Source organism: Marmota monax, unplaced genomic scaffold (genome assembly GCF_021218885.2).
Source record: "Marmota monax isolate L192 unplaced genomic scaffold, Marmota_monax_Labrador192_F-V1.1 WCK01_AAM20220418_F8-fsc00126, whole genome shotgun sequence".
In the NCBI taxonomy this organism is placed as follows: domain Eukaryota; kingdom Metazoa; phylum Chordata; class Mammalia; order Rodentia; family Sciuridae; genus Marmota; species Marmota monax.
The window spans coordinates 4,099,129-4,124,312 of NW_026695245.1; the positions used below are offsets into that span (position 1 = coordinate 4,099,129).

At 39.8% G+C, this 25,184-nt stretch overlaps 1 protein-coding gene across 1 annotated transcript in view; it reads left to right on the plus strand.

The window, feature by feature from the left end:
* Positions 1-410: 410 nt before the first annotated feature.
* Positions 411-25,184, plus strand: part of Tmem241 (transmembrane protein 241) — a 120,696-nt gene continuing 95,922 nt past the window's right edge. The window contains exons 1-3 of the mRNA XM_046433747.2: positions 411-560; positions 4,729-4,775; positions 9,596-9,673. Of these exons, the coding sequence (XP_046289703.1) occupies positions 489-560; positions 4,729-4,775; positions 9,596-9,673 (197 nt within the window). The 5' untranslated portion in view covers positions 411-488. The remainder of the gene's footprint in view (positions 561-4,728; positions 4,776-9,595; positions 9,674-25,184) is intronic.

Genomic DNA, 25,184 nt, shown 5'->3' on the forward strand with positions numbered 1-25,184 from the left:
GTTTTGCCACTGAGCTACATCCCAACCCGGCCTTCCTGCTTTTAACATTTCTTGTTAGTCTTTCTTGTGCCATTTGCCAAGATAAACGGACTCGATGTCAAAAAATAAAAATTTGGGAAAATTCAGTAAAGCATAAATAGTTTTCTTAAAACGGTAATCAGGTGTTGGGAATTGTTGTAAACTGCCTTATTTTACTTTTCCCCACTCCCAAAGACTGTCATCAGACCTTTTCGTAGCTAGCGCGGCCAAGAAGGACTTTGGTTCCCCTCCCTTTCATTCACGTCGACGCCCCGCCCACCGCGACGCCGCCGGGACTCTGGCTGGCGCGGCCCCTTTAAGGAGGCAGGCGCCACGGGGCGGTCCCCGCGCTGATTGGCGGAGCTCAGAGCCACGTGGCCGTGCCGGGTGGAGTCTCCCTGGCACTGATTGGGGGCTCTGGAGGGCGGCTGGGCACTGCCTCTCCCCCCGAAAAGGGAGCGAGTTGACAGATGAGCTCGCGGGGGTCCCTAATCGGGCTCACCTTTTGTACCTGCTACCTGGCTTCTTACCTAATGAACAAGGTGAGGGGGCGGCGCGGGAGGCGTGATCGAACGTGGGATTTGAGCCGGATCCCCGTCCGTGGGAGGAGTGCAGCCTCCGGCTTGTCATCTTTTTGATGAAACCCAGTCTGTGTGGGATCCTCTTCTGGAAGTAGGATTTCTTGGGATCCCAGGGTCCTCCTGTTCTGAAACATCCGGATCTCCTGGGAAACAGGATTTTTTTGACTGTCCATTTCCCGGGAACTTAATTTTGGGTTGCAAGCACTACTTTTAAGCGAAAGAAAGCAATTACTTCAGTTCCCTCGGGGAAGGAAAAGTTGGAGAAGAAGTCAGACGCATCCTGTTTCCCACCCCAGAGGCGTTCTTTTCCCCAGAAACCCAGAGTTCGATAAGCCTTTTAAATGGAAGAGATTAATCCATCTCCCTCTAGCCCCTCTGATCCTCAGACCTATTTTTTTTTTTCTGTAGCCCAAAGCACTTCCAGTATATTCAAAGGATTTTTGTGGGATTTTTTTATATAAAACTTACGTTTAAAATAATATCATAAATCCGTTTGATGAGGCAGAGAAGCACTGTTATCTTGTTCTGGTTTTTGTTTGGGTAGGAGGGGAAAGCTAAGTTGGGTTTGGTACCATGCAGGGAAATGCTGGACCTATGGGCACGGCTAGGGCATCTGGCCTGGACTCTGGGTGGCCTGAGCCAAAGTGCCCATGAAGGTGAGGACCGCTGTGCCTTTTGTGGCATCTCTACTGCTCTCTCCCTGCATATCCCTTACTCCAATAGCTTTGCTTTCTGGAAAAGAACCATCAAAAAACATTTCCTTATGCTTTGTCTTTTAGCTGCCTTCAATATATTCAATATAGGATAACCCTAACCCCTTTCCCTCTCCAGCTGATTTTTAGTTATGGAGCTAAGCTTTTGAAGATTCATAATGGAGCTTGGCAGGAGGTGGATGTATATCCTGATTTTTCTCTTACCTGGTTTCTTTGTAAAGCTAAGTTTTGTTGTTGTTGTTGTTGTTTTGTTTGTTTTTAGTGGTTCTGGAGATAGAGCATGGCCTTGAGCATGTTAGACAAGTGCTCAATCAACTGAGCTATACCCCCATCCCCTACCATAAGTTGTTTTGGTTTTTTTTTTTTTTAATTGAGATGGGATAGAGTCCTCTGGAGAGGGTTATTGTGAGAATTATTGAAAATGATGTTTGTGCTGGGCATAATGGCACATGCTTGTAATCCTAGTGGCTTGGGAGGTCAAGGCAGGTGTATTGCAAGTTCAAAGCTAGCCTCAGCAACTTAGTAAGGTCTAAGCAACTTACTGAGATCCTGTTTCAAAAAGGCGGGGTTGGGGGTGGGGGAGTGGCTGGGGGGTGGCTCAGGATTAAACCCCTTTAGGTTCAATCCTCAGTACCAAGAATAAAAAAAAAATGATGTTTGTTTGTAAGGTGTTTGGTCTAGTGACCACCCTCATGATAAATGCTCCATAAGACAAGTGGAAGTTACTCTTGAGGAAAAGAAAGGGAGGAAGGAAAGACTATCTTTTGTTTATGGTGTGACACTGTAATTATTAGATTTTGACAGACTTATTTGATCCTCATGGGGCAAGTAGCTAAAGTTTTTTTTTTCTTTTCTTTTAGTAGTACCTCCTCAGGCATATGTGAATTTGTAGCCTCCCTGGTGGCATATGCCTATAATCCCAGAAACTGAGGCAGGTGGATTGCAAGTTCAAGGCCAGCCTCCTCAGCAACATAGCCAGACTCCTAGCAACTTAGTGAGACCCTGTCTCAAAATGAAAAATTAGGGGCCTGGGGTTGTGACTCAGTGGTAGAGTGCTTGCCTCACATGTGTGAGGCACTGGGTTCAATTCTTAGCACCACATATAAATAAATGAATAAAATAAAGGTCCATCAACAACTAAAATAAATAAATAAATAAATAAAAATAAAAAATTAGAAAGGGCTGGCAATGTGGCTCAGTGGTAAAAGTGCTTCTGAGTTCAATCCCTGTACACAAGAAAAAGGAATATGTGACCTTTTATTTGAACTCTTCTAATTTGTCTAGCTAACATGATGGATATATTGATAATATTTTACTTTAAAACAAAATGACCTTCTTTCTATTTCCCATAATTACCAGAAGGGGCAGAGTATGTCCTTCATGAAAGCCCACAGCTATAGCATTGATTGGGAGTAAGGGGATTATTTACCTTAGCATCCCCACTCCAAGCTCAGTGGACAAATAGTTTTTAGTTCATAGAAATTAATACCCCTGAATGTACATTTGCATTTGAGGTATTATTTTTTTACTTATTGGAGTACCATACCATTTAATAATATAAGGAAGACTGAATATACCTTCCATGTGCATAAGGTATTAGGTAAAATTAAACCAAGTCTCATGTCTCCATGAATAATAATCTGAGTAATAGAAATCATAGATTCCCAAGGGCCCTCAGAATTTATTTTTTATTTTAATTTTTGGTACTGGGGAGTGAATACAAGTACACTTAACCACTGAGCCACATTCCAGCCCTTTTTTCTTTTTTCTTTAGAGATAGGGACTAAGTTATTAGGGCCTTGCTAAGTTGCTGAGGCTGGCTTTGAACTCAAGATCCTCCTGCCTCAGCCTCCTGAGCTGCTGGGATTACAGGTGTGTACCACCATACCCAGCTGGCCCTCAAAATTTAAGAATGCTCTGGCTTGGGGATGTTGGAAAGTGTCAGAGATAAGAAGGAGAAATTAGGACAATAACAATAGAAGACAAGAAAGAAGGGAAGACAGGATTTTAAGAACGGCGGAGGAGGTGTGCTCTAGAGTGAATGGCCAGGGTTGACGTTGTTCAGAACGGAACTCTGGGAAGAAACTTTATGAATCTTAGAAGCCAGATTGGACTCCCTTCCTGCTACCCAGACTGAGTGGATTGGCTTGGACCAAGTGCTATGTCCTTGTCTATCCATGATTTCATTTTCTGCAGCGTCTGTTATCCACAAACACAGTCAGAAAACATTACTTGGAAAATCTCAGAAATAAATGGTTTATAAGTTTTAACTTTTATTACAGCATAACACTGTTATAATATTTCTATTTCATTATTAGTTATGATTGTTTATGGGTTTGGTGGCCTGGGCTGGCTGACCTTATGACATGTTCCTCTTCCGGTGGGAGGTCCCAGCAGTATCCTGGGCTCTGGAAGCCACCTGTCACAGCTATTGAGCCTTCAGCCTGAAGGCAAAGTCCACTTCTGTTTTTTCCCAGAACATCATTATAAGGAGTTGCTCTTCTGCCTAATGGCATTTTGCTCTGAGTGACATGAGGAATCACTGAAAGGAGACCTTTTTAGGACTAATATTGCATTAGTCGTAGATTTGTTTTAGCAAGGTGAGGCAAGGGCTTCAGCATTTTATTTTAGTTCTTTATTTTGCAATGCTGGGGCTCAAACCCAGGCAAGTGCACCACCTCTGAGGTATACCAGCCCTGGGCTTCAATATTTTAGATCTCCCCTAACTAAGCACACAATATTGAGTAAACATTTGATATCATAATGAAGGTCAAGGGTGTTACAGGACATGACCAGGTGCTCCCTTAAAGCTTCCCCTTTCTCCATTTTAGGAAAAAAAAAATCAGATCAAAGTAATATCAGGTCAAAGTAATATCGAATTATTGTAAATAACAAAGAATTGTAAAAGAAGACTACAACACAGACAGCCATAGTTGTGGCATTTAGGAGCTCAAAAAAGGGGAACTTGATGGGGACTGATCCCTGGGAAAAATATATATGCAAACTTGCCCAGTCCCAACTTACTCCATGTTTTTGATCATGTGAAGAATTAGTAGACGTTAAGTGGTTTTAGGCCTTTAGAAAATTCTTAATATGTTCATAATAGAAAAAAGAATAGAAAAAGATATCCAGATGGACAAAACAATTCTTCTATTCTTCCATCATAAACTACTATAAATCTAGTTAAAATACATAATAGAAAAACAAATAGACCTGAGTGGTTTTTAAAAAATTCATTCTCTTTAATATGACTTGGAAGACCATTTGTTTGCCCAGTATAGGATTTTTTTGGGAAATAAATGTCTTTTTGAAACTTGAGTGTACTTATATTTCTTCAGTAGGAATTTCTTTGATTATTTGCTCTATCACTTCTCTATCATTTAAAATGTTGATTAATCTGGTATTTGTTTTTTCAGTATGTCCTGTCTGTCCTGAAATTTACTTACCCTACATTATTCCAAGGGTGAGTATCTTTTTTGCTATTTATACACATTTATAAGAAAAGTTCAATCAACATCATTAAACGTTCTTTGAAGTAGTTTTAATGACTACCTAGGTTCATCATCAAGTAGACACATAGTAATTTACTTAGATACTTTATTAGTGGGCATTTAAATTGTGTCCCATTTGGGGTACCTAAAAATAACTTTGTCAGATTTTAAAAATTCAAATCTGCCAAATTTCCAACTATTTCTTGGGGCTAGATTTCTATGTAAGAAATTTGATTTCTGAAAGAACTCATGATCTTTCATGTTATTTTCATGTTATGAATTCTTTTAGTATTCTTTTTGAATATTGATTAATTATTTTCCAAAAATGCTTTACTAGTTTATCTTGCAACCAGGCCTGTGTAAATTTTATAATTTCTTAATTATTAATAAAGTTGGACAGTTTTATTTTGTTTACTATCTACATTTTTTTTCAGTGAATTGTCTACTTGTGTCTTTTTTTAACAGCCCCCTGTTTTGTTTTTTTTTTTTAAGAATGGGTTTTACAATTTTTAAAAAATATTTATTTTTTAGTTGTAATTGGACCCAATACCTTTATTTTATTTGTTTATTTTTATGTGGTGCTGAGGATTGAACCCAGGGCCTCACACGTGCTAGGCAAGTGCACCACCACTGAGCCACAACCCCAGCCCCTATTTGTGTCTTCTACTCACTTATTTTCACTGAGGTTTGTTAATTTAATGCATTTATTGTATTTTAAGGATGCTATCACTTGTCCATCATGTTTATTGGAAATATTTTTTTTTGCAATTTGTTCTGTCCTTTACTTATAAATTATTTAGATTACTTGAAAGTTTTATGTGTGCAAATATATTAATTATTTCTTTTGTGATTACTTCCATTGCTTTTGTGTTTATTCTTCCTTATCACAACATCATAGATATTCATCTATATTTCATTAAAGCTTTATCCAATTTTTAGTCATCATCAGTTTTTTAAAAATATTTTTATTAGTTGTTGATGGACCTTTATTTTATTTATTTATATGGTGCTGAGAATTGATCCCAGTGCCTCACCCATGCCAGGCAAGCGCTCTGCCACTGAGCTACAACCCCAGCCCCAGTTTTTTTTTTTAAATATATGGTACAATATGAGGAAATCATCCCTCCTCCAGTAGTAAATTATACTATCCTCATTTATTGTGTGATTCTTCTTTTTATCTTTGAGTTGTTAACATCATACAGAAAGTTGTTCTTCTAGGATCTCTTTTCAGGTACTTACTTTTCAATTTTTTATGGAAAGGACTAGTGCTGAATTATTTAAATTATTATTTAAATTATTATTACCACTTAACTACACAGTAGAGCAAGTCATCCTCATTCTGCCCTTTTAAAGATGTTCTTTGTATTATCACTAATATGTTGTTTCAGGTGAACTTTTGAATTCCTTTGTCAAATTCTTCCCTAATATTTTAAGAGCAAAGTTTTAAAATACTTGTGATTATGCATGTTTCAATCAAGAAAGCTGAGATACTGTTCTCTCTGAGTGAATAGGAAGCATTTCCTGCCCCTGATTGTCCTTTCTTGTCTCTCCTGGGAGGGAGAACTCAAGGACAATGTTTTCACCTAGATTGCTTTCCCCCCTGGTCTGACTGAGTGCACTTCCCTGACAGAATGTCAGCTCTGCAAATCTTGGGGTTGTGTTTTACCCCTTGTCTTTGGAGTATCCCTAGTTCTGGGACATGTTTGGTGCAGAGAAGGAGCATCATAGGGCAGCTTATTCTACAGATATTTCTTGGTGAATACTCTGTGCCAGGCACTGTCCTAAACACCTGAGGTAGATTAGTGAAGAAAACAAAGATCCCTGCCTTTGTGGAACTTCTCGTCTCTCCTTTCTGTTCCTTAAATTTACCTGCAGTGAATGGTACGTACCTTCTGTCTGGCTATCCAGCTCAGAAACCTGGGAGTTCATTTTCATTCCTTTGTTTCCTCTATCCTTAATATCTAGTTAATCACCAGGACCTCTTAAATAGCTTTAGAATCTGTCTACCTTCTTCATCCATATTGTCCCTTCCTAGGCCACTGTCATCTCTCAAATTGCTATAACATCTCCTAACTTGGTTCCTTGCCCCTAGCCTTTCTTCTCTCAAAAACATACTCTTCTCGTAAAGAGTTGGAACTTTCCAAAATATAAATATGACATTGACCTTCCCATGTTTAAAATCCTTCCTTGGGACCGAGCTTGAAGTCCTAACTCCTTGTGGCAGCCGACATGGCCCTTCAGGAGCAGCCCCTTCTCTCAAGCGTTTTCCCCTCCCCAATTGCTCAAATGCTAAGGTCCAGACCAGTTGAACTTCTCCCAGAAGCTTTGAAGGATCCATTATCTTTCTTCCCTTTGGGCTTTTGTCTCTTGTGGGTCTTCTGCTTTGAATGTGTGTCACGTTTTTGCTTAAACTTGCTGCTTCTTCTAGGAAGTCTTTCCTAGTTCACCAGACTAGATAAGTTGTCCTTGCTGGGATGGCTTGTGATACCTGGTCCTCTTCCTGTTAGGGTTTCACCACAGTTTTTTGTAATTATTGGTTAATTGCCTTCCTTCCTGCTAGCCTGACCTCAGGATGACATTCCAGAATCGACATTTTGAGTTGGGAAATTCTTTGCTGTGGGCTGCCCTGCACATTGTAGGTAGGATGTTTAGCAACATCACTGACTTCTACCTACTAAATGCTGGTAGCAAACCTACTCTCTCCCACCCCCAGCTGTGACAACTAAAAATGTATCTCCAGATACTGCCAGATGTCCTCTGAAGGAAGAAATCACCTGGTTAAGACCACTGCTTTATCCCAAACTCCTTCAGGGCATGACACATGTTCTGCTTGGCTGGGCCAGTGAAGCATCACAAAGGAGTTGTGTAGACTGGTTGTTGTCACTGAGCAGGGGTTCATCAGTACACAAGAAAAGGACAAGAGCATCATGGGCAAATGGACAGTCCTGCAGACTCCTAGATATCCTGAGGCTGCAGGCCATTCAGTATGATTGGAATGTGGCATCCCAGGGTCTTCAGACAGAGCTGATCCTGCAGGGAGTGGACACCAGTCCAGAGGATTTTTGTGTCACACATAAGTGATTTTGTCCTCCTGTAATCCCAGAGTGTGGAAGGATGAGGCAGGAGGATCGCAAGTTCAAAACCAGCCTCAGCAACTTAGCAAGGCTCTAAGCAACTTAGTGAGACCCTGTCTCTAAATAAAATATAAAAATATTTTTAAAGGGGGTGCTGGGTATGTGGCTCAGTGGTTAAGCATCCCTGGGTTCAATTGCTGGTACCAAGAAAACAATTTTTTTCCTCCAGCTAATTATCTCAACAAAATTAAGAGGAAATTAAACTATTTTTCCCACTTTAAGATGAGAGAACTGGGGCTGGGGTTGTGGGGTTGTGGTTGTGGTTAGGTGCCCCTCAGTTCAATACCCAGTACCAAAAAAATAGTGACTGTCATGTAGACCAACATAGCCACATCAATGTTTATAGCAGCTGAATTCATGATAGCAAAACTGTGGAACCAACCTAGATGCTCATCAATAGATAGATGGATAAAGAAACTGTGGTATATACACAATGGAATATTACTCAGCATTCAAAGAGAATAAAATTATGGCATCTGCAGGTAAATGGATGGAATTGGAGAATATTATGCTGAGCTTTAGTGGAATCATATCTTGAGGTGAGGTGTCTCAGGGCATTTATAACTAAAAACAGTTTAAAAATGTACAGATGAGGGGCTGAGGTTGTGGCTCAATGGTAGAGCGCTTGCCTTGCACTTGTGAAGCACTGGGTTTGATTCTCAGCACCACATAAAAATAAACAAAATGAAGGTATTGTGTCCATCTGCAACTAAATTAAAAAAAAATGTACAGTTGAACTACCTAAAATAAAAAAGTGACTTGAGTAAGACAGAACAGTTTTGCCTATAGAATTTTTCTCACTTACCATTTTGATGTTCTTTCTACAGTAAGAGAGAGAAGGGTGTTTTTAACCTGTGCTGTCCTATACCTTTGCTGTTGAGGGCAGTGTGTTTCATATGAGCTTCATGACCTCAAGCATGCCACGGCAGCAAAACTGGGCTGAGTCAACCATTTTTAAAATGACCCAAGAGTCACAATTAAATTTCAGTTTAGAATAAATGCTTTGGCTGCAAGCTAAAGAATGCATGGTAGAGAAGGCTTTGGAGGACAGCCCTGAGGACAAGGGGACCCAGTAGGGGACTAGTGCTATGGGCCACCTGTGAGATGGTGAGATCTGAATTGAAACAGAGGTGGGGAGCCAGCTGTGAGGCATCTCATGTGAACGCTGTCATGGGGACAAATAAAATCAATGGGATTTTGCCAAGTAGATGAGGGAGGTAAGGGCTGGGATGACATCCAGGTTGGCTGTGTAGGGACAGTAAGAGGATGATTGGGGTAGGGAGGGAAAGTCCAAGGTGATGTTTTAGGCATGGTCTAACTGGGAGTTTGTGGGATTTTTAGGGTGGCAGTATCTGGGTGAGAACTGGGATTTGGGAGTCATCTGTACTGAGGCAGTGGCAATGGGTGAGATAGTTCAGGAAAAATTTAGAATAAGAAGAGAAAAAGCATGCATGCAATACTTATGTACAGTTGCACCCAAGGGCATAGCAGAGATGGAGATCGAAAGGTCTGAGTGATGGAGAGTGGCTGGGAGAGTGGGAGAAGAGTTATAAGAGGAGTTGAATTGTGTCTCTCTGTGTCTGTCAACAGATCTGCCAGGGTTGGATTGTTCGAGGCCAGAGCCTGTATTAATTCACATCTGCACTTATCCTTTGCAGGTGGCAGACATTCATTGGTGGACTTCTGCTCCATGTGTCATGGAAACTGGGCTGGGTGGAGATCAACAGCAGTTTAAGGTATAATGTCCTCTCTGAACTTGATTCATGATTCATACACTGCTTACTTTAAGTATGATTTAATTTCTGATAATGTCATACCAGGAAACACAAATGTGTGTTTGAGTTGTTTGGTCTCTTAGTTCCCTTCTAACCTAACTCAGTGATTTTATAATCAGATAAAACTCAAATAGTGTTTTCCTGGTTACTAATGCCACCAGTATTGAAATTAATAGAGAATTGCAAGTTCTAATGCCATTTTAATTTGGTTTTGTTTTAGATTATAGGCTCACTTCAAGTAACTTATTATATCAGCACTTTTTTTAGTAATAAAAAAATTTTAGTTGTAGATGTACACAATACCTTTATTTTGTTTATTTAGTGCTATGGGCCACCTGTGAGATGGTGAGATCTGAATTGAAACAGAGGCAGGGAGCTAGCTGTGAGGCATCTCATATGAATGCTGTCATGGGGACAAATAAAATCAATAGGATTTTGCTAAGTAGATGAGGGAGGTTTTTTTTTTTTTTTTTAATGTAGTGCTGGAGGTCGAACCCAAGGCCTCACGTGTACTAGGCAAGTGCTCTACCAGCCCATGATAAATTTTTGCTGTGCAATTATTTCCTACTTTACAGAAAAGTTAGTATAGTCCAAATAACTACCATATCCATTAGTAATATTCCCTAATTGAATTATTTTGCTGTACTTTAATATTTTCTTGTGATGCATATATATGCACACACACGTCTGTATGCAAATATATTTATACAAATATATATACACATATATATTTCTGAACTATTTGAGAGTAAGTTACTGATTTGAAAGAAAGATGTGTCTCTTGTTTTTTTACTCAAATTCTTTAGTGTGTATGTTCTAAGAGTAAGGACAGCCACTTATATGACTAGAGTATAATTGTCAAAATCAGGATATTAACATTGGTGCAACACTCTTATCTATATACCATATTTTGTCAGTCTCAGTAATATCTTTTATAGTTTTCCTTGCCAAAACTCTGGTCCAGGGTCCAGTCCAGACTAGATATTACATTAGTTGTTATGATTCTATTAAAACAGACTTTAAAACACATTTAAAAGAAATCTCCAAGGCCATGACATTTTTCAGATATAAATATAATTTAGGGTATCTGGTCCTACCTTACCTAAATAAGTCCTCCTGATTCTTTGGGAATATCCTGCCTAACCTGAAATGGTGTACAAAATGAAAAAAATAAATCAAGTCAAGGTGTGTGTGTGTGTGTGTGTATTATTTATATATATATATATATATATATATATATATATATATATATATAATTTATATATATATTATATTATTTATATATTATATATATTATTTATATATATATGTTACATATATATTATATATATAATCTCCATCCCAACTGAATGATCAGGCCACGTCATTCATTTTTGTAGTCCAAATTATTCTGCTTTACTTCTCCATTAACCAGGTGAACTGCATACTTGCTAAGCTACCCTTTTGTTCGTCACTTTGAAGGTTTGAGAATATGTCAAGTGTAATAGTAATTATTTTGACTTCTCCTGAAGTCAAAGTAATTTGTTATTTTTGTTCTCTAGCTTTATAGTCTCTTGAGACTATAAAGCTAGAGAACAAAAAACTTAATTAAGAGGTTTAATGGAAGGGCTGGGGATATAGCTCATTTGGTAGAATGCTTGCCTCACGTGCACAAAGCCCTGGTTCAACCCCCAGCACCATACACACAAAAAAGTGGTTTAATGGAGAAGAAGCCCTGGGAAGATAGGTGTACATTAACTTACCTGACCCTATTAAATCATAGTCCATATTTTGAAAATATATATAAGATATAAATATATGTAAGTCATAATTTTGCATTTTCATAGTATGGCATCCTTAGCTTGTTGAAATAAAGATACTTTTGGGGTTTTGTATATTATATTATACACAAGACTTACTTAATAACTCTATGGTTATGGTGGATAGTTCAGTGAGAACTGGCCTTCACTTAAACAAATAGGAATCCTGAATTTGTAAGGTCTGTGATAGTTGTAAAATTTAGTTAAATAATGAAGCATACTGGTTCCAAAAAGTTTAATTTTTTCCTCCACAGGAGTAGAAGGTTGTACTACAATTAGGGAATTGGAGATCAAAATTTTAGACTGTGGGGGATGGTCACTGGTTTTAGTCCACATGGGTCTTCTAATTTCTGATTTGAGTGACTTACTTTTACTTTTAATAATAATATTTTTAAAATTACTCACATTTCCTGAAAAGTAATGATATTTTTCGTATTTAAATTTTTTTCACTTACTGTGTTAAATATACATAACATTCATTTATCATTTTTTTTTGGTACCAGGGATTGAATAGCAATAAAAGAGAATAAAATCATGGCATTTGCAGGTAAATGAATGGAGTTAGAGAAGATAAGTGAAGTTAGCCCATCCTCCAAAAGCAAATGCCAAATGTTTTCTCTGATATAGGAGACTGATTCATAGTGTACCCCATGGGAAGAATAGATGAATTCTAGATAAGGAAGAGAGGAGGGAGGGATAGGGAGGAGGCAGGGGGTTAGCAAGGATGGTGGAATGTGATGGACATCATTATCCAAAATACATGTATGAAGACATGAATTGGGTGTCAACCTACTTTATATACAAACATAGATATGAAAAATTGTGGTAAATATGTGTAATAAGAATTATAATGCAAAAAAACCAAAGTACATATATAAAGATATGAATTGGCTTGAACATACTTTATATACAAAGATATGAAAAATTGTGCTCTATCTGTGTAATAAGAATTGTAGTGCATTCCACTGTTGTGTATTTAAAAAAATAAAATCAGTTAAAAAAAAAGAAAGGGGTGTTATCAGATGGCCAGCAGAAAGAGATAGCAATAGGTTCCCTCATGGTGTCCATCTGGGTTCATGTTTGCAGTGGCCGCTGTTTCCTTCCGGGCTGGCTTTTCTGATTAGGTCATTGAGGAACTGGAGCCCCGCTTTACTGGGTAGCTGTGTACTTGTGCAGATATAGCAGAGGGTTGGTTCTACTAAAAATGGAAACCACAACAGAGTCCCGGAGGTCATTGTGGAGCAGGGATTATAGTGATGGGGCTGGAGGGTAGGTCCCAAATTGGTACTGAATAGCATATGCTACAGACAATGCAGTTAGACTGCCCTTATAAACTGGAGAACAGAGAGACCCAGATTCCCTCTTGAATGAGCCTCAAAACCTGACAACACATTTTTTTTGTAAGTATAGGGATTGCATTTTATGACATACATGAAGCTCAGTACCTGGCATCAAATAAATAGGGATGTGAAGATGAAATGAGAAACGGTCTGCAAGGACCTGACACTTATCACAGTGCTTAGCAAGCATCAAGTATTGTAAAATGGTTTTCATCAGTGTGTCTGTATCAGTTATCACTTCATATCAATCGCCCAAAGACTCAGTGATTTTATTAGTCTTTATTATTTTTACAGTGATTTTATCCCTGTAAACATTTTTATATATATATTATTATTATTATTATTATTATTATTATTTGTCTTTCCACATTTTTTATTGGTATATTATACAGGGATTGGATTTGTTGTTACATATTTGTACATACACATGATATAACAATATAAATGTTTGAGCTGAGGCTTAAATATGGCCCATGAGTCTACAGTTCAACTGTGGGCTGGGAGTTTTGATTCAGGATGGCTTTGGTTTCAATGGTTTGTCTCTGCCCTACCATATTTCTTATGTTGCCAAGAGGCCATGTCCAGCCATCTTCGCCGCACCAGGTACTGGTTCCTTAGAGGGATCTTATGGGGTTATTGTCTTCCCAGGATGTCTGCCTGGGGACCAGTTATAACCATCAGGTCTTGGATGATGCCCATGAACCTTCTGTCTTAGAACAGATAGCATTGCTTTACAACCACACACTTGCCATTATATGGAAGCTACTGCTATTGCCAAGCCATGGCAAAACACTGAAGTGATTTTTCCAGCTGATGATGAAGTCCTTTGCTGTAGGCTTCCTTTATTTCCAAAATGCAATCCTAAAAGAACCTTGTGACCTGTGTCATCTGACTGGACATCTGGTAGCACCTTGAGATCATGATGTTTTTGGATTCTTAAGTCATTGCTGAGGATGGCTCCAGGTGCGATTTCACTGCAGACTGCAGGCACCATCTTAGAGTTAATGTAAGTTGTCTACATGTTTAAATAAAAACACTTGAAATAATTTTTAACATACTTGACATTTTTTGTCCATCTCAAGTAAGCAAATTTTTTGGATTCTCTTGTGTTCTTTCTTTCCTTTTAAGTCCTGGGGACTGGATCCAGGGCTTTGTGCATGCAAGGCAAATGCTCTACTGCTGAACTGCATTACCGGCCATTTTATTTTTATTATTTTTTTTATTTTAGAGTTTCACTCAATTGCCCAATCTGGACTCAGACTTTAGATCCTGCTGCCTCAGCATCCCAAGAAGCTGGGACTTCACTATGGCTGGCTCAAGTTTTCTTTTAATTTGAAAAGTTCTAAGTTGAAAATAATATGCTACATTAACTTTTTTTAATTTTTTAGTTGTAGTTGAATACAATACCTTTGTTTTATTTATTTATTTTTATGTGGTGCTGAAGATCGAACTCAGGGCCTTGCACATGCTAGGCAAGTACTCTATTGCTGAGCCACAACCCCAGTCCCATATATTACCTTTTGATCAGAGATTTCTAAGATGAAATAGAATTCACCACCCATTTATTTTTCTATGCAGAATCCTTGTTGGAGAGCCACAACAAATATCCCTGCTACTCCAGAGGCTGAGGTAGGAGAGTTACAAGTTTGAGGCTTGCTTGAGCAATTTAGGCAGTCCCTGTCTCAAAATAAAAACAAAAGATCTTGGGGTGTAGTTCAGTGGTAGAGTACTTGCCTAGCATGTGTGAGGCTCTGGGTTCAATACCTAATACTATAAAATAACAGATATCTTTAATAAAACCTCCAAATTAACTCAGTACAATTTGTAAAGAAATGAGTAGTTAACCAATCAATTATGGTCCCCATGGTATTTTTCATTATTGATCATTTTTAAGTGAGATAGCCCACCTTTGTCAGAGCTGATAGTGGTTGGACCTCTCCAAGTATTTCTTGCTATGCTGGTATTTCTTTTTAAATGTCTCTTGTAGTTCTAAAAAGTTATCTTTGCTCACAAGAGGAAAGTTAGCATTCAAATTCATGTGTACTTTTCTCTGTTGTTTTCTCTCCAAAAAGAATTAAGTGTGTGTGTGTGTTATTTATATGTGTGCATATATATGTATAATATTTTGGGAGGATAATGAAACAAACTTTCACAAGTTCCTCAGAAAACTTACTGAGAGCCCCAGAGAGGACATACTGCTGAATGACATCGGGTGTTGGCATGGTGATTGTGGGAAGAGTTCATGAGCCCAAGGTGGGTGAAAGGATGGGGTTTTTGACTCTGGTGTATATTAGGGTCTGCAGGTTGAGCCTACAGAGCACAGTATTTTGAATTCCTGTTTTATCGTAGATCATCCCTCATGTAGCTGTTGCTCTGTTCATGAAGCCCCTCTTTGGTCTCTTCTTGAGGTCAAGGCAGCAGTATTCAACGTGAAACCCCCATTCCTGAGCTCATAGGCATTGCAGCATGCACGTAGCTTATATTTTCATTCATTCATTGACTGTCTACTGGCAAGTCTCTCTCCTATTTCTTTGGATAAGAGATTTTCATTGCTTATTATTAAGGGTCCTGGGAGACCTATGTTTTATTTTGAATTTTTTGTCAACTGCATTTCTTAGCACTGGCACCTCCTGTGTTCATTTACACTGCACTTGCAGTTCGTGTCCTGAGGCTCACTCAACACCACAGCTGACTTTGCCTTTCCAACAGGCATGAGGAGCATGAGGCGGCTTGGGAGGGGCAACCTTTCTCGTCAGTGGGGCCTGCAGGGTGGCAGATCTGGTGACTGCACCAGGGTCAAAGCCTAAACTTGAAGGGGGTTAGTGAAGCCTGGCAATGTGGGACCTGAGAGCTGGCTTCTTGAGGCTCTTGTTGAACTTCGGGGATTGTCGGGACTATGCTTTAGGTGACAAACTTTCCATTTCTGCATGAACTGGGGTTACATTTTGAGACTCTTGGGCCAGTGAATAAAACTGAAGTGGGAAGAAATGATGATTCCTCATATGTAGAGAGGTAAGAAGAGCCAGTTATGAAAGTGCCCTGAAAAAATGGAATTTTCTAGAAACTCAATGGTAACAATGCCCTTTGTGTCTAATCAGGGCCACTGCCTCATGTGTGAAACCTTGGGTACTGCAGGTAATAAGTTTCAGAGGTTGGGACTCCCATTGCTGTATTCCAAGTCAATTTGGCCAACAAGCTAGAGAGTAGATATAGAAGGCTTTGTAGGGAATGCTATCCCTGTTGCAACTACTCTGCTCTGCTATCATAGCACAAAAGCAGCAACAGAAAATCCCCGAATGTGTGGGTGTGGCTATTTTCAGAAGAGGGCGCATGCCTGTAATCTCAGCTACTTGGGAGGCTGAGGCAGGAGGATCACAAGTTAGAGGCCCTCATCCACAACTTAGAGTGAGACTGTGTCTCAAAATAAAAAAAAAAAAAAAAAATTAAAAAATTGGGCTGGGGTATAGCAAAAGAAATAAAGGTGGAAAGGAAGAAAGAAAGAGGCAGTGGGCAGGATTTGTCCTATAGTTGTTGTCCTATAGCCCATAGTTGTTGCTGACTCCTCCAACTTCTATTCTGAGGACAGTATCATCACAGGACTCTTTTTGAGGTCAAGTAAAATCAGGACTGGAATTTTGTCAAGGGCATGTTTGTGATTCTCTCTTGAGTCAGAGGGAAGAGTGAAGAGTAAAGGAGAAGGAACTAAGGAATAGGAAGAGAGAAAATGGGGTGCAAGACCCTCAGGAACATAGTCATCAGGCCCTACCTGATGGATCAAAATAATGAAATCTAGGGCTCTTCTGTAATTAGAAGTCCTCTTCAACTGTAAAGCAATTATTGACTTTAGAGTTGTAAGGTTAGTTTCTATTTTAGACAATGTCAGTAGTCAGTATATGAACTCTGGCACGTTGCTCTTATTTTCATATTTAAAAACTGTTCTTAGGTCCACTAGGTGTCAGTAGAACACAAAATTTTCAAGAATTCAGTAGGAGGAGCCCTTCCGGCACCCAGGCATAGAACACTGCAGGGTGTTTTCAGCTAGCAGATGTTCTCTCAATAATGCACGCTCTATTTGAAAAACAAGTGATTTAATTTAATTAGTCTTCCTCTCAATAACAACAGTTCTATAATTCGTGCCAACAGACTTTTGTTAACTTCATGTAAAATGCTTTATTCATCAGGGTTCTTAAGGAGGGTAGTGTGCATGCAAATGAAAAATAAACCCCTGATTCACAAGATGCATATTTGTGCCTGTAAATCAGTTAAGGAAAATTTCACATCACCACAATTTCCAAATCAGACCCCTTGGCAAACCATCCTTCAGCATGGTAGGATCTGCAAGCCATCCAGCTAGGAGCTGCTGGGAAGCCTCCCTCCCTACACACACACACAAATAAATGCACACACAGTCATGCACACACACATGTTCACTGGCTCAGCAGCTCCCCAGAGGCCCCCACACCACAGGGACCTGAAATTCTGCCTGGGCCACCTCAGGATCTAATTCCATCTTCCCTCCTTTGTGGGCAAACTGGGCAATGAAAGAAAGAACCAGCCCAGGAGGCCCAGCTGGCTCCCACTGATGAATTCGAGGTGGAGAAAGGGGCCCTAATATCTTCCTCATGTTCAGACCTTTGCCTCTTAGGATCAGATAGTTGGAGCTGTAAAGCAGGGCAGGTCAGTGGGACCTTCCTATAAGGTGATTCTGTGATCACTTATAAACTTCAGTGCATGTATCTTGAAATAGTAATCGCACTTTTGGGGGATTTATCCTGAATATCGGGAAAACATCATGAATCGAGAATAGAATATATTCAAAGATAATGGTACAGCATTAGAGTAGTAAGAAGATAGGATCAAATTAAATGTCCAGCAGTATGTGGGTATTCAGTTATTAATAAATTCAGGGTGACATTTTTGACATGGGAAGATTTTAAGTTAAGCAGGTTATAAAACACTATGGACAATAGGCTTCCTTTTTTTTTTTTTTTTGGTACTGGGGATTGAACTCAGGGGCATTCAACCACTGAGCCACATCCCCAGCCCTATTTTGTATTTTATTTAGAGACAGGGTCTCACTGAGTTGCTCAGCACCTACTTTTGCTGAGGCTGGCTTTGAACCCACAGTCCTCCTGCCTCAGCCTCCCAGGCCACTGGGATTACAGGCATGTGTCACTGCTCTAGGCTTAGGCTTCCATTTTTCTGAAATGTTTATATGTGCACTATTTGGAAGGACACTGTGTCAGTTTTTTATTGCTGTGACTAAAATTTCTGATATAAACAACTTGCAGGAGGAAGGATTTATTTTGGCTCACATTTTCAGTCCGTGGTAGCCTGGCTGCATTGCTCTGGGTCTGAGATAAGGCAGAACATCATGCAGAAGGGCGTGGCAGAGAAAAGCTGCTCAGCTCATGCAGACAGAAAGTATGTATGGGGGTAGGGCAGGGACAATGTAGAGTCCCCAGGGGTTTTCCCCAGTGCCCTTTTCCCACCAATCATACTCTACCTGCCTCCAGTTTCCACCACCTCCAGTAAGTCCATTCAACTATCAGTGGATTAATCCACTGATGAGGTCAGAGCCCTCATGATATGATCACTTCCCCTGTGCCCCACTTCTGGACATTGCTATAGACATCCAAGATCCAAACCATAAGAGACACAGCAAGGTATTAACAGTGGTTATCTGTAGGTAAGAGATTATAATTCAATATTTTTCTTGATTATCTGTTTTTTTCAACTTTTCTAGTATGGATAGTTACTACTTTTTTTTTCTTTTTTGTACCAGGGATTGAACCCAGGGGTGCTTAACCACCGAGCCACGTCCCAAGTTTTTCTTTATGTTTTATTTAGAGACAGGGTCTTGCTGAGTTGCTTAGGGCCTGGCTAAGTTGCTAAGGCTGCCCTTGATCACCATCCTCCTGCCTCAGCCTTCTGAGCCACCAGGATTACAGGTGTGCACCATCACACCCAGCAGGTACTAATTTTTAATAGGCAAAAGAGAGATTCAGTTATTATAGAAAACAAAATAACTCTCTACTCTATGATTCTAAGTTCATATCTATTGAGGGAAAAAAGTATGCTTGTTTTTTTTAATGCAGTTCATCTTTTTGTTGTCATGGTTATAGGTTACAACATGATTGCTAATAAGTGTTTATTGAATTTGAAATTATAGAATTCCCCATTAGGGCCATTTCAAAGAGACAGATGAAGGAGATAGAGATTTTTTGCAGTTATCTCTGCCCTTTAAAACTGAATAGCTAGCTAGGCACCACAGTGCATGCCTGTAATCCCAGTGGCTTGGGAGGCTGAGGCAGAAGGATCACAAGTTCAAGGGCATCCTGAGCAATTTAGTGAGGCCCTAAGCAACTTGGCGAGACCTTGTCTCTAAATAAAAATAAAACAAGGGGGAGAATGGGAGAAATGGAGGAACATTGATTGGGCAAAGGGGAGGGAGGGGAGGGAGGGTGCATGGGGGAGGAAAGATGGTGGAATGAGATGGACATCATTACCCTAGGTACATGTGTGACTGAACATATGGTGTGACACTACATCGTGTACAACCATAGAATTGTAAAGTTGTGCTGCAGTTGTGTACAATGAATCAAAATGCATTCTGCTGTCATATAAACCTAAATAAAATTTTAAAAATTTAATTAATTTTAAAAAAGGGCTGAGGATGTGGCACAGTGGGTAAGTGCCCCTAAGTATGACAGCATTAGCACTTCTGATCAGAGCAGAGTCTCTGAAGGTCTTGAAAACATCAGAGGAAGAATGCTAGTGATGATCAAGACTGGATTTTGTTGCTATTGTCTTTCCTTGTATTAATCTAGAGAAAGAAAGGAATTTTTATTACAAAAGGAATACATGGTGATTCTTTTTTTTTAATTTTAATTTTTTTATTTGTTTTAATTAGTTACAAATGACAGTACAATGATCTTGACATCATACATTTGAATCAGATGGGGTATAATTTCTCATTTTTCTGAGTGTACAGGTTGCAGAATCACATTGGTCATACAGTCACGTATATACCCACAATAATAATGTCTATTTTATTCTGCTTCTTTAGCAAATATGGATGCTTGCTGTATTCCAGACATTGTTCTAGGTGCTGGGGACATACAGTGCATAAACAGAATCCTTGATTCATAGAGCTGACATTCTAGCTGAAGGAGGCAGGCACCACACAGATGAAAATGTAACTGTACAATGTCTCTTTGCCATTCAGGACAGAGAAGAGTAAGGCTGGGCAAGGAAATGGGTGTTATGTGGATGCACCAGTGGGTGGCGGGAGGTTGTTATTTTACAGAAAGTGGATGAGAAGACTGATAAGGTGACATTTGAACAGAGATCTGAATTCATGCAAGTGGGCCATGCACTTGGTATCTGTGGTGAGAGGGTTCCTGAAGACACACCAGCAAGCCCTGAAGTGCCGGCATTTTTTATGACCAGCAGTTAGGCCAGAATACATTTTTAATTCCATTTGTAAATGAAAACATTATCTTGTGTGCCTTTGCCCATGTCCAAGATTGTTTTCCAAGAAGAAAGTCATAAAGTTAATTTTTTTTCCATCAGAATATAGGTACTTTTAAGGCTTTTGTTAAGTAGTACATATGTATCTTTCAGAGAGATACTAGTTTATATCTCACAGATGTACACAAGGGGTCAGTTTCATGACACATTATATTAGGCAGTACATTTTTTAAAAAATGCTCGTTTTGGGGCTGGGGATGTGGCTCAAGCGGTAGCACACTCACCTGGCATGCGTGCGGCCCGGGTTCGATCCTCAGCACCACATACAAACAAAGATGTTGTGTCCACCGATAACTAAAAAATAAATATTAAAATTCTCTCTCTCTCTCTCTCTCTCTCAAAAAAAAATGCTAGTTTCTTGGGGAAAATTTGCTATATCTTTAGTTTAAGCTAATCAAATGCTCTTTTATTATTAGGGGACTTGAATAATCTTTTTTATATGTATTAGTCATTTGTGTGTGTGTGTGTGTGTGTGTGAGTGAGTGAGAGAGAGAGAGAGAGAGAGAGAGAGAGAGAGAGAGCGAGAGAGAGCGCCCACACAAAAAAATTACTGCTTGGTCTACTGTTTTTCTTTGGGGAGTTGACTTTTGCGTCAATTCGTAAAGAGTCATTATACAGAAAAATACTAACCTTCAGTCTGTTTTTCTGTTATCAGTATTTTTTTCTTGATTTGTTAATTAGCTGTCAATCTACATTATGGTGTTTTTGGCCCTTACATTTTATGTGGGTAGATGGATCAGTCTTTAATGACTTCTGTCCTTGGAATAATGTGTTTAAAAAAAAAGTCAGAGGCGGGGCATTTATTGAGTGTTGCTTTGTTGACTGTGCTATGCACTGTCCCCAACACCATACATTCATTTTCTTGTCTAGTTTTCTCATTAGCCCCTTCTAAGCTTCATCATTCCTATTTTATATATGAAACAAGTGAGTTCTTGCAACCTAGCTTTAGAGTTGGGACCTGGATCCAGGTTTGCCTGTGATGACTGTTAAAAACTTTAGATCAAGTAAATTTAGCAGAGCTTATTTGAGCAACGAACAATTCATGAGCTGGACAACACTTAGAACAACCAGAAGAGATTCTGCATAGCCGACAGCAAGCTCTGAATGCAAAAGTAAAGAAACAACTTGATTGGCTATAGCAAGGCATCTGCCTTATTTCGGTGTAGTTCAGTGGGAGGTTCCTGCTGTTATAACCAATGGGCTGGTGGCTGCTTGTGATTGGCTGAGGTTTAATTTTTTTTTTTTAAACTTTTCAATCAGTTTCAATAAATGTCTCCAAGTTAAGAGGTTTGCTTACGTAAGAGCTCTGGGTACAGAGACAACCCCAGGCTATGGCCTCCTTCTTATTTGCTTTAAACTGCAAAGGCCACATTCTTTCCACTACATGCAACCCCCTGCACTGTACTTGTGCATCTTTTCTGTCCCCATGCTTAGATGACCTGCCTTCTGACAGAAGAAGGGACTCAGTCCAGGGACATGCTGAAACTTTGTCCATCTGTTAGAGCTAGCGGTTAAAGTCACTCAGCTAATTGCTGGAATGTTCTTGGGAGCAAGAAAATGAATCATACTTTCAAAAGATACTTTTCAAAATATTTACATAGCTTTGTGAATATTACAAGATTATACTCTCCTGCATGGGAGGCTGAGGCAGGAGAAACGCAAATTCAAGGCCAGTTTGAACGACTTAGTGAGACCCTATTTCAAAATAATAAAAAAGGCTGGGGATGTAGCTGAGTGGTTGGGCACTTGTCTAACATGCACAAGACCCTGGGCTTAATATCCGGTACCAAACAGAAAAAAGAAAGTTGTTTGGTGGATCTCCCTGGAGAATAGTACTCAGTTTTAGCAGAGCTAGCTAAGATGTTAAGTAATAGTTTCATTGCTTCCTGAAGAAAAAATTGTTTAAAAAAATATTTATGGGATGACAGAAGCACAAAGGAACACCAAACTGGTAGCTCTTGTCCTTAGCTCATCTCCACACTGGAGAAGCAGGGGAGACCCAGTTGTTATGAATTTTATCTGCACCAAGCCTGAGCCCTTAGAGTTGGGATAGTGCTTTAGCAGTCATGGAAACCCTTTAAGCCAGAGGTCCAAATTCTTATTCTTGAAACAACAACTGTCAGTAGTTCTTCAAATTATGTAAATACAGCTGTGGGCCAGCTCTCTCTTGTAGCAGATTTTGTCTCTACGCATAATACACCCACCTTCTGTCTCTTTTTTTGGTACCAGGGATTGAAATCAGGGGCACTCAACTACTGAGCCACAGTCCCCAGCCCTATTTTGTATTTTAGAGACAGGGTCTCACTGAATTGCTTAGTCTCGCTTTTGCTGAGGCTGGCTTTGAACTCGAGATCCTCCTGCCTCAGCCTCCAGAGCTGCTGGGATTACAGGCGGGCACCACCATGCCCAGCTCCTTTCTCTCTTACCATGGCTGCTACAGTCTGTTTATTGCCTGACTTTCCCACTTGCTTGTAAATTTCATAAAAATAAGGCCTTGGACTGTCTAAAGAGCTGTACCTTTAATGACTAGAATACTGGAATATACCATGTGCTTAATAAATAGTTAATGAATATCTTAGTCTGTTCGGGCTGCTATAAAAAAATACCATGGACTAAATGGCTTATAAACAACAGAAATTTATTACTCACAGTTCTAGAGACTGGGAAGTCTAAGATCAAGGTGGCGGCAGAGTTGGTATCTGGGGCTGACCCACTCCCTGGTTCATTGATGACGACTTCCCGCTGTGTCACCAGGTAGTGGGAGGGGCAAGGGAGCTAGCTTTATGAAGTCTCTTTTATAAGGGCACTAATCCTGTTCATCAGGGCCCTGCCCTTATGACCTAATCACTTTCTGGAGACCCCACCGTTTAATGACACCACTTCAGGGGTTAGGATTTCAACATATGGATTTGGAGGGGGTCAAGATATTCTTACACAGCAATGAAGAATAAGCTTGTGACAGAGCCTTTCCAAACCACAGGAAACTCTTACTGCTGTTACTAATGAACAAAAGGGAGAAACTATATTGAAGAAAATATATTTGAATTTTAGTCTCAAAATTGAAGACTAGGGACTATAGAAAACATCAACTCTAAGACAAATTTAATAGTATATTTTGGATTATTAGAGAACAAGGGAGGCTCCCCAGAACCTTATAGCAATTGTCTACTTTACATCTTTGTATCCCCAAAGTGAGATGATCATAATTTTCAAGACAACTCATGATTTCCCCCAGTCAAACCTGTTTTGTTTTCCCCTGTCTTAGCATACTACCCCAATGTCATTCCAGTTGATTCTCTATACTGTAGCCAGAGCAACCTTTTCAAAACTCAAGTCGAATCCTCTCCACCCCTGGGTTTATCCCTTCTTCTACTCAAGCTAAGCTTGTCTTCCTCTAATTTTTCTCGTTACAGGGCCTTTGCACATGCCATTTTTATGTCTAGAATGCTGGGTCCCCTGCGCTGCTCTAGCCCCCAACCCCTGTACCCAATTTAACTTTGGCTTTCATTTCAAACATCACTGGAAATGACTTTAAGAGGTCAGAATGTCATTAGCATAGTCTTTTAGTCTCTTTTGTAACAGTTATCAATGTAGTATTTTAGTTATTTTATATAAGCAAGACATACAGTTTCCATCCTTGGGAGGCTTACATTGTAGTTGGGAGCTGGGGGAGACATTAATAATATATGCAGAAGCTCCTTTATCTGACTATTGGATAGACAATTAGTGGGTTAATTAAAAGTCAAATACATCAGGAAATTATTTTTGATAGAACAATCTATTCATTTTGACTTAAAACATAAATATGCATGTATGGATTGCTAATTGGTATTCTCTCAGGTCTTTTGTTGTTTATACTATACCTAACTTATACTCTGTTGTTTTCATTTGGAATATATTCTTAAAAAGTTGAACAAGAGCCTGCGCGTGGCGCACGCCTGTGGCTTGGGAGTCTGAGGCAGGAGGATGGAGAGTGCAGAGCCAGCTTCAGCAAAAGCCAGGTGCTAAGCAACTCAGTGAGACCCTGACTCTAAATAAAATACAAAACAGGGCTGGGATGTGGCTCAGTGGTGAGTGCCCCTGAGTTCAATCCCCAGTACAAAAAAAAAAAAAAAAAAAAAAAAGTTGAGAACTTTGAAACCATACAAATATAGGATCTTTGATTTTTAGTTATTTTTTCCTTTTTTCCTACCCTCTCACACTTGCCTTACCCACACCTGTTCTGGCAGCCATTTTCCCAGACACACCCATATTTATTATTCTTAATGGCGGCTGTGGGGTTATGTTGGCGTGTGTTGGAATAAGGCAGCTTCACACTGGTGAGCACCCAGGAGGGCCAAGGAAGGGCCCCACAGCCAATGGCTTCTTCCACAGTTGTCCCCAGTGCTCCCATGAGTGCATGCTGCTTTGCCCTGTTGGCCATGAGTGAGGTGATTGTGGTCAACACAAGCCCCAGTGCCCTGTGCCTGGTCCCACATTTCCCAGAAGTTCTGTGTGTTTGTTCTGGTGGAAGTTATTTCCTTGTGTTTCAGGGCAGAGGGGTTAAACTACAAGATGTTCCCTAGTTGCTTTCTTTTCCTCACGTCCACAGCCCCTCAGATTCTCTGGTATCTCTTGGAGTATTTGACTCAGCAGGCGTTTTCTTTGTTTATTTTAAGGGGGACTGGAGTACAAATGTCAGGGGCTCTACTGACCTTACATTCCACAGTGCTGGGCGTGCTGCAGCCAGACCAGCTGCTGTTTCACGTGGTGCACCCCAGACTTCCTCATCAACACTCTGCTTGCACCATAGCCCGGGGC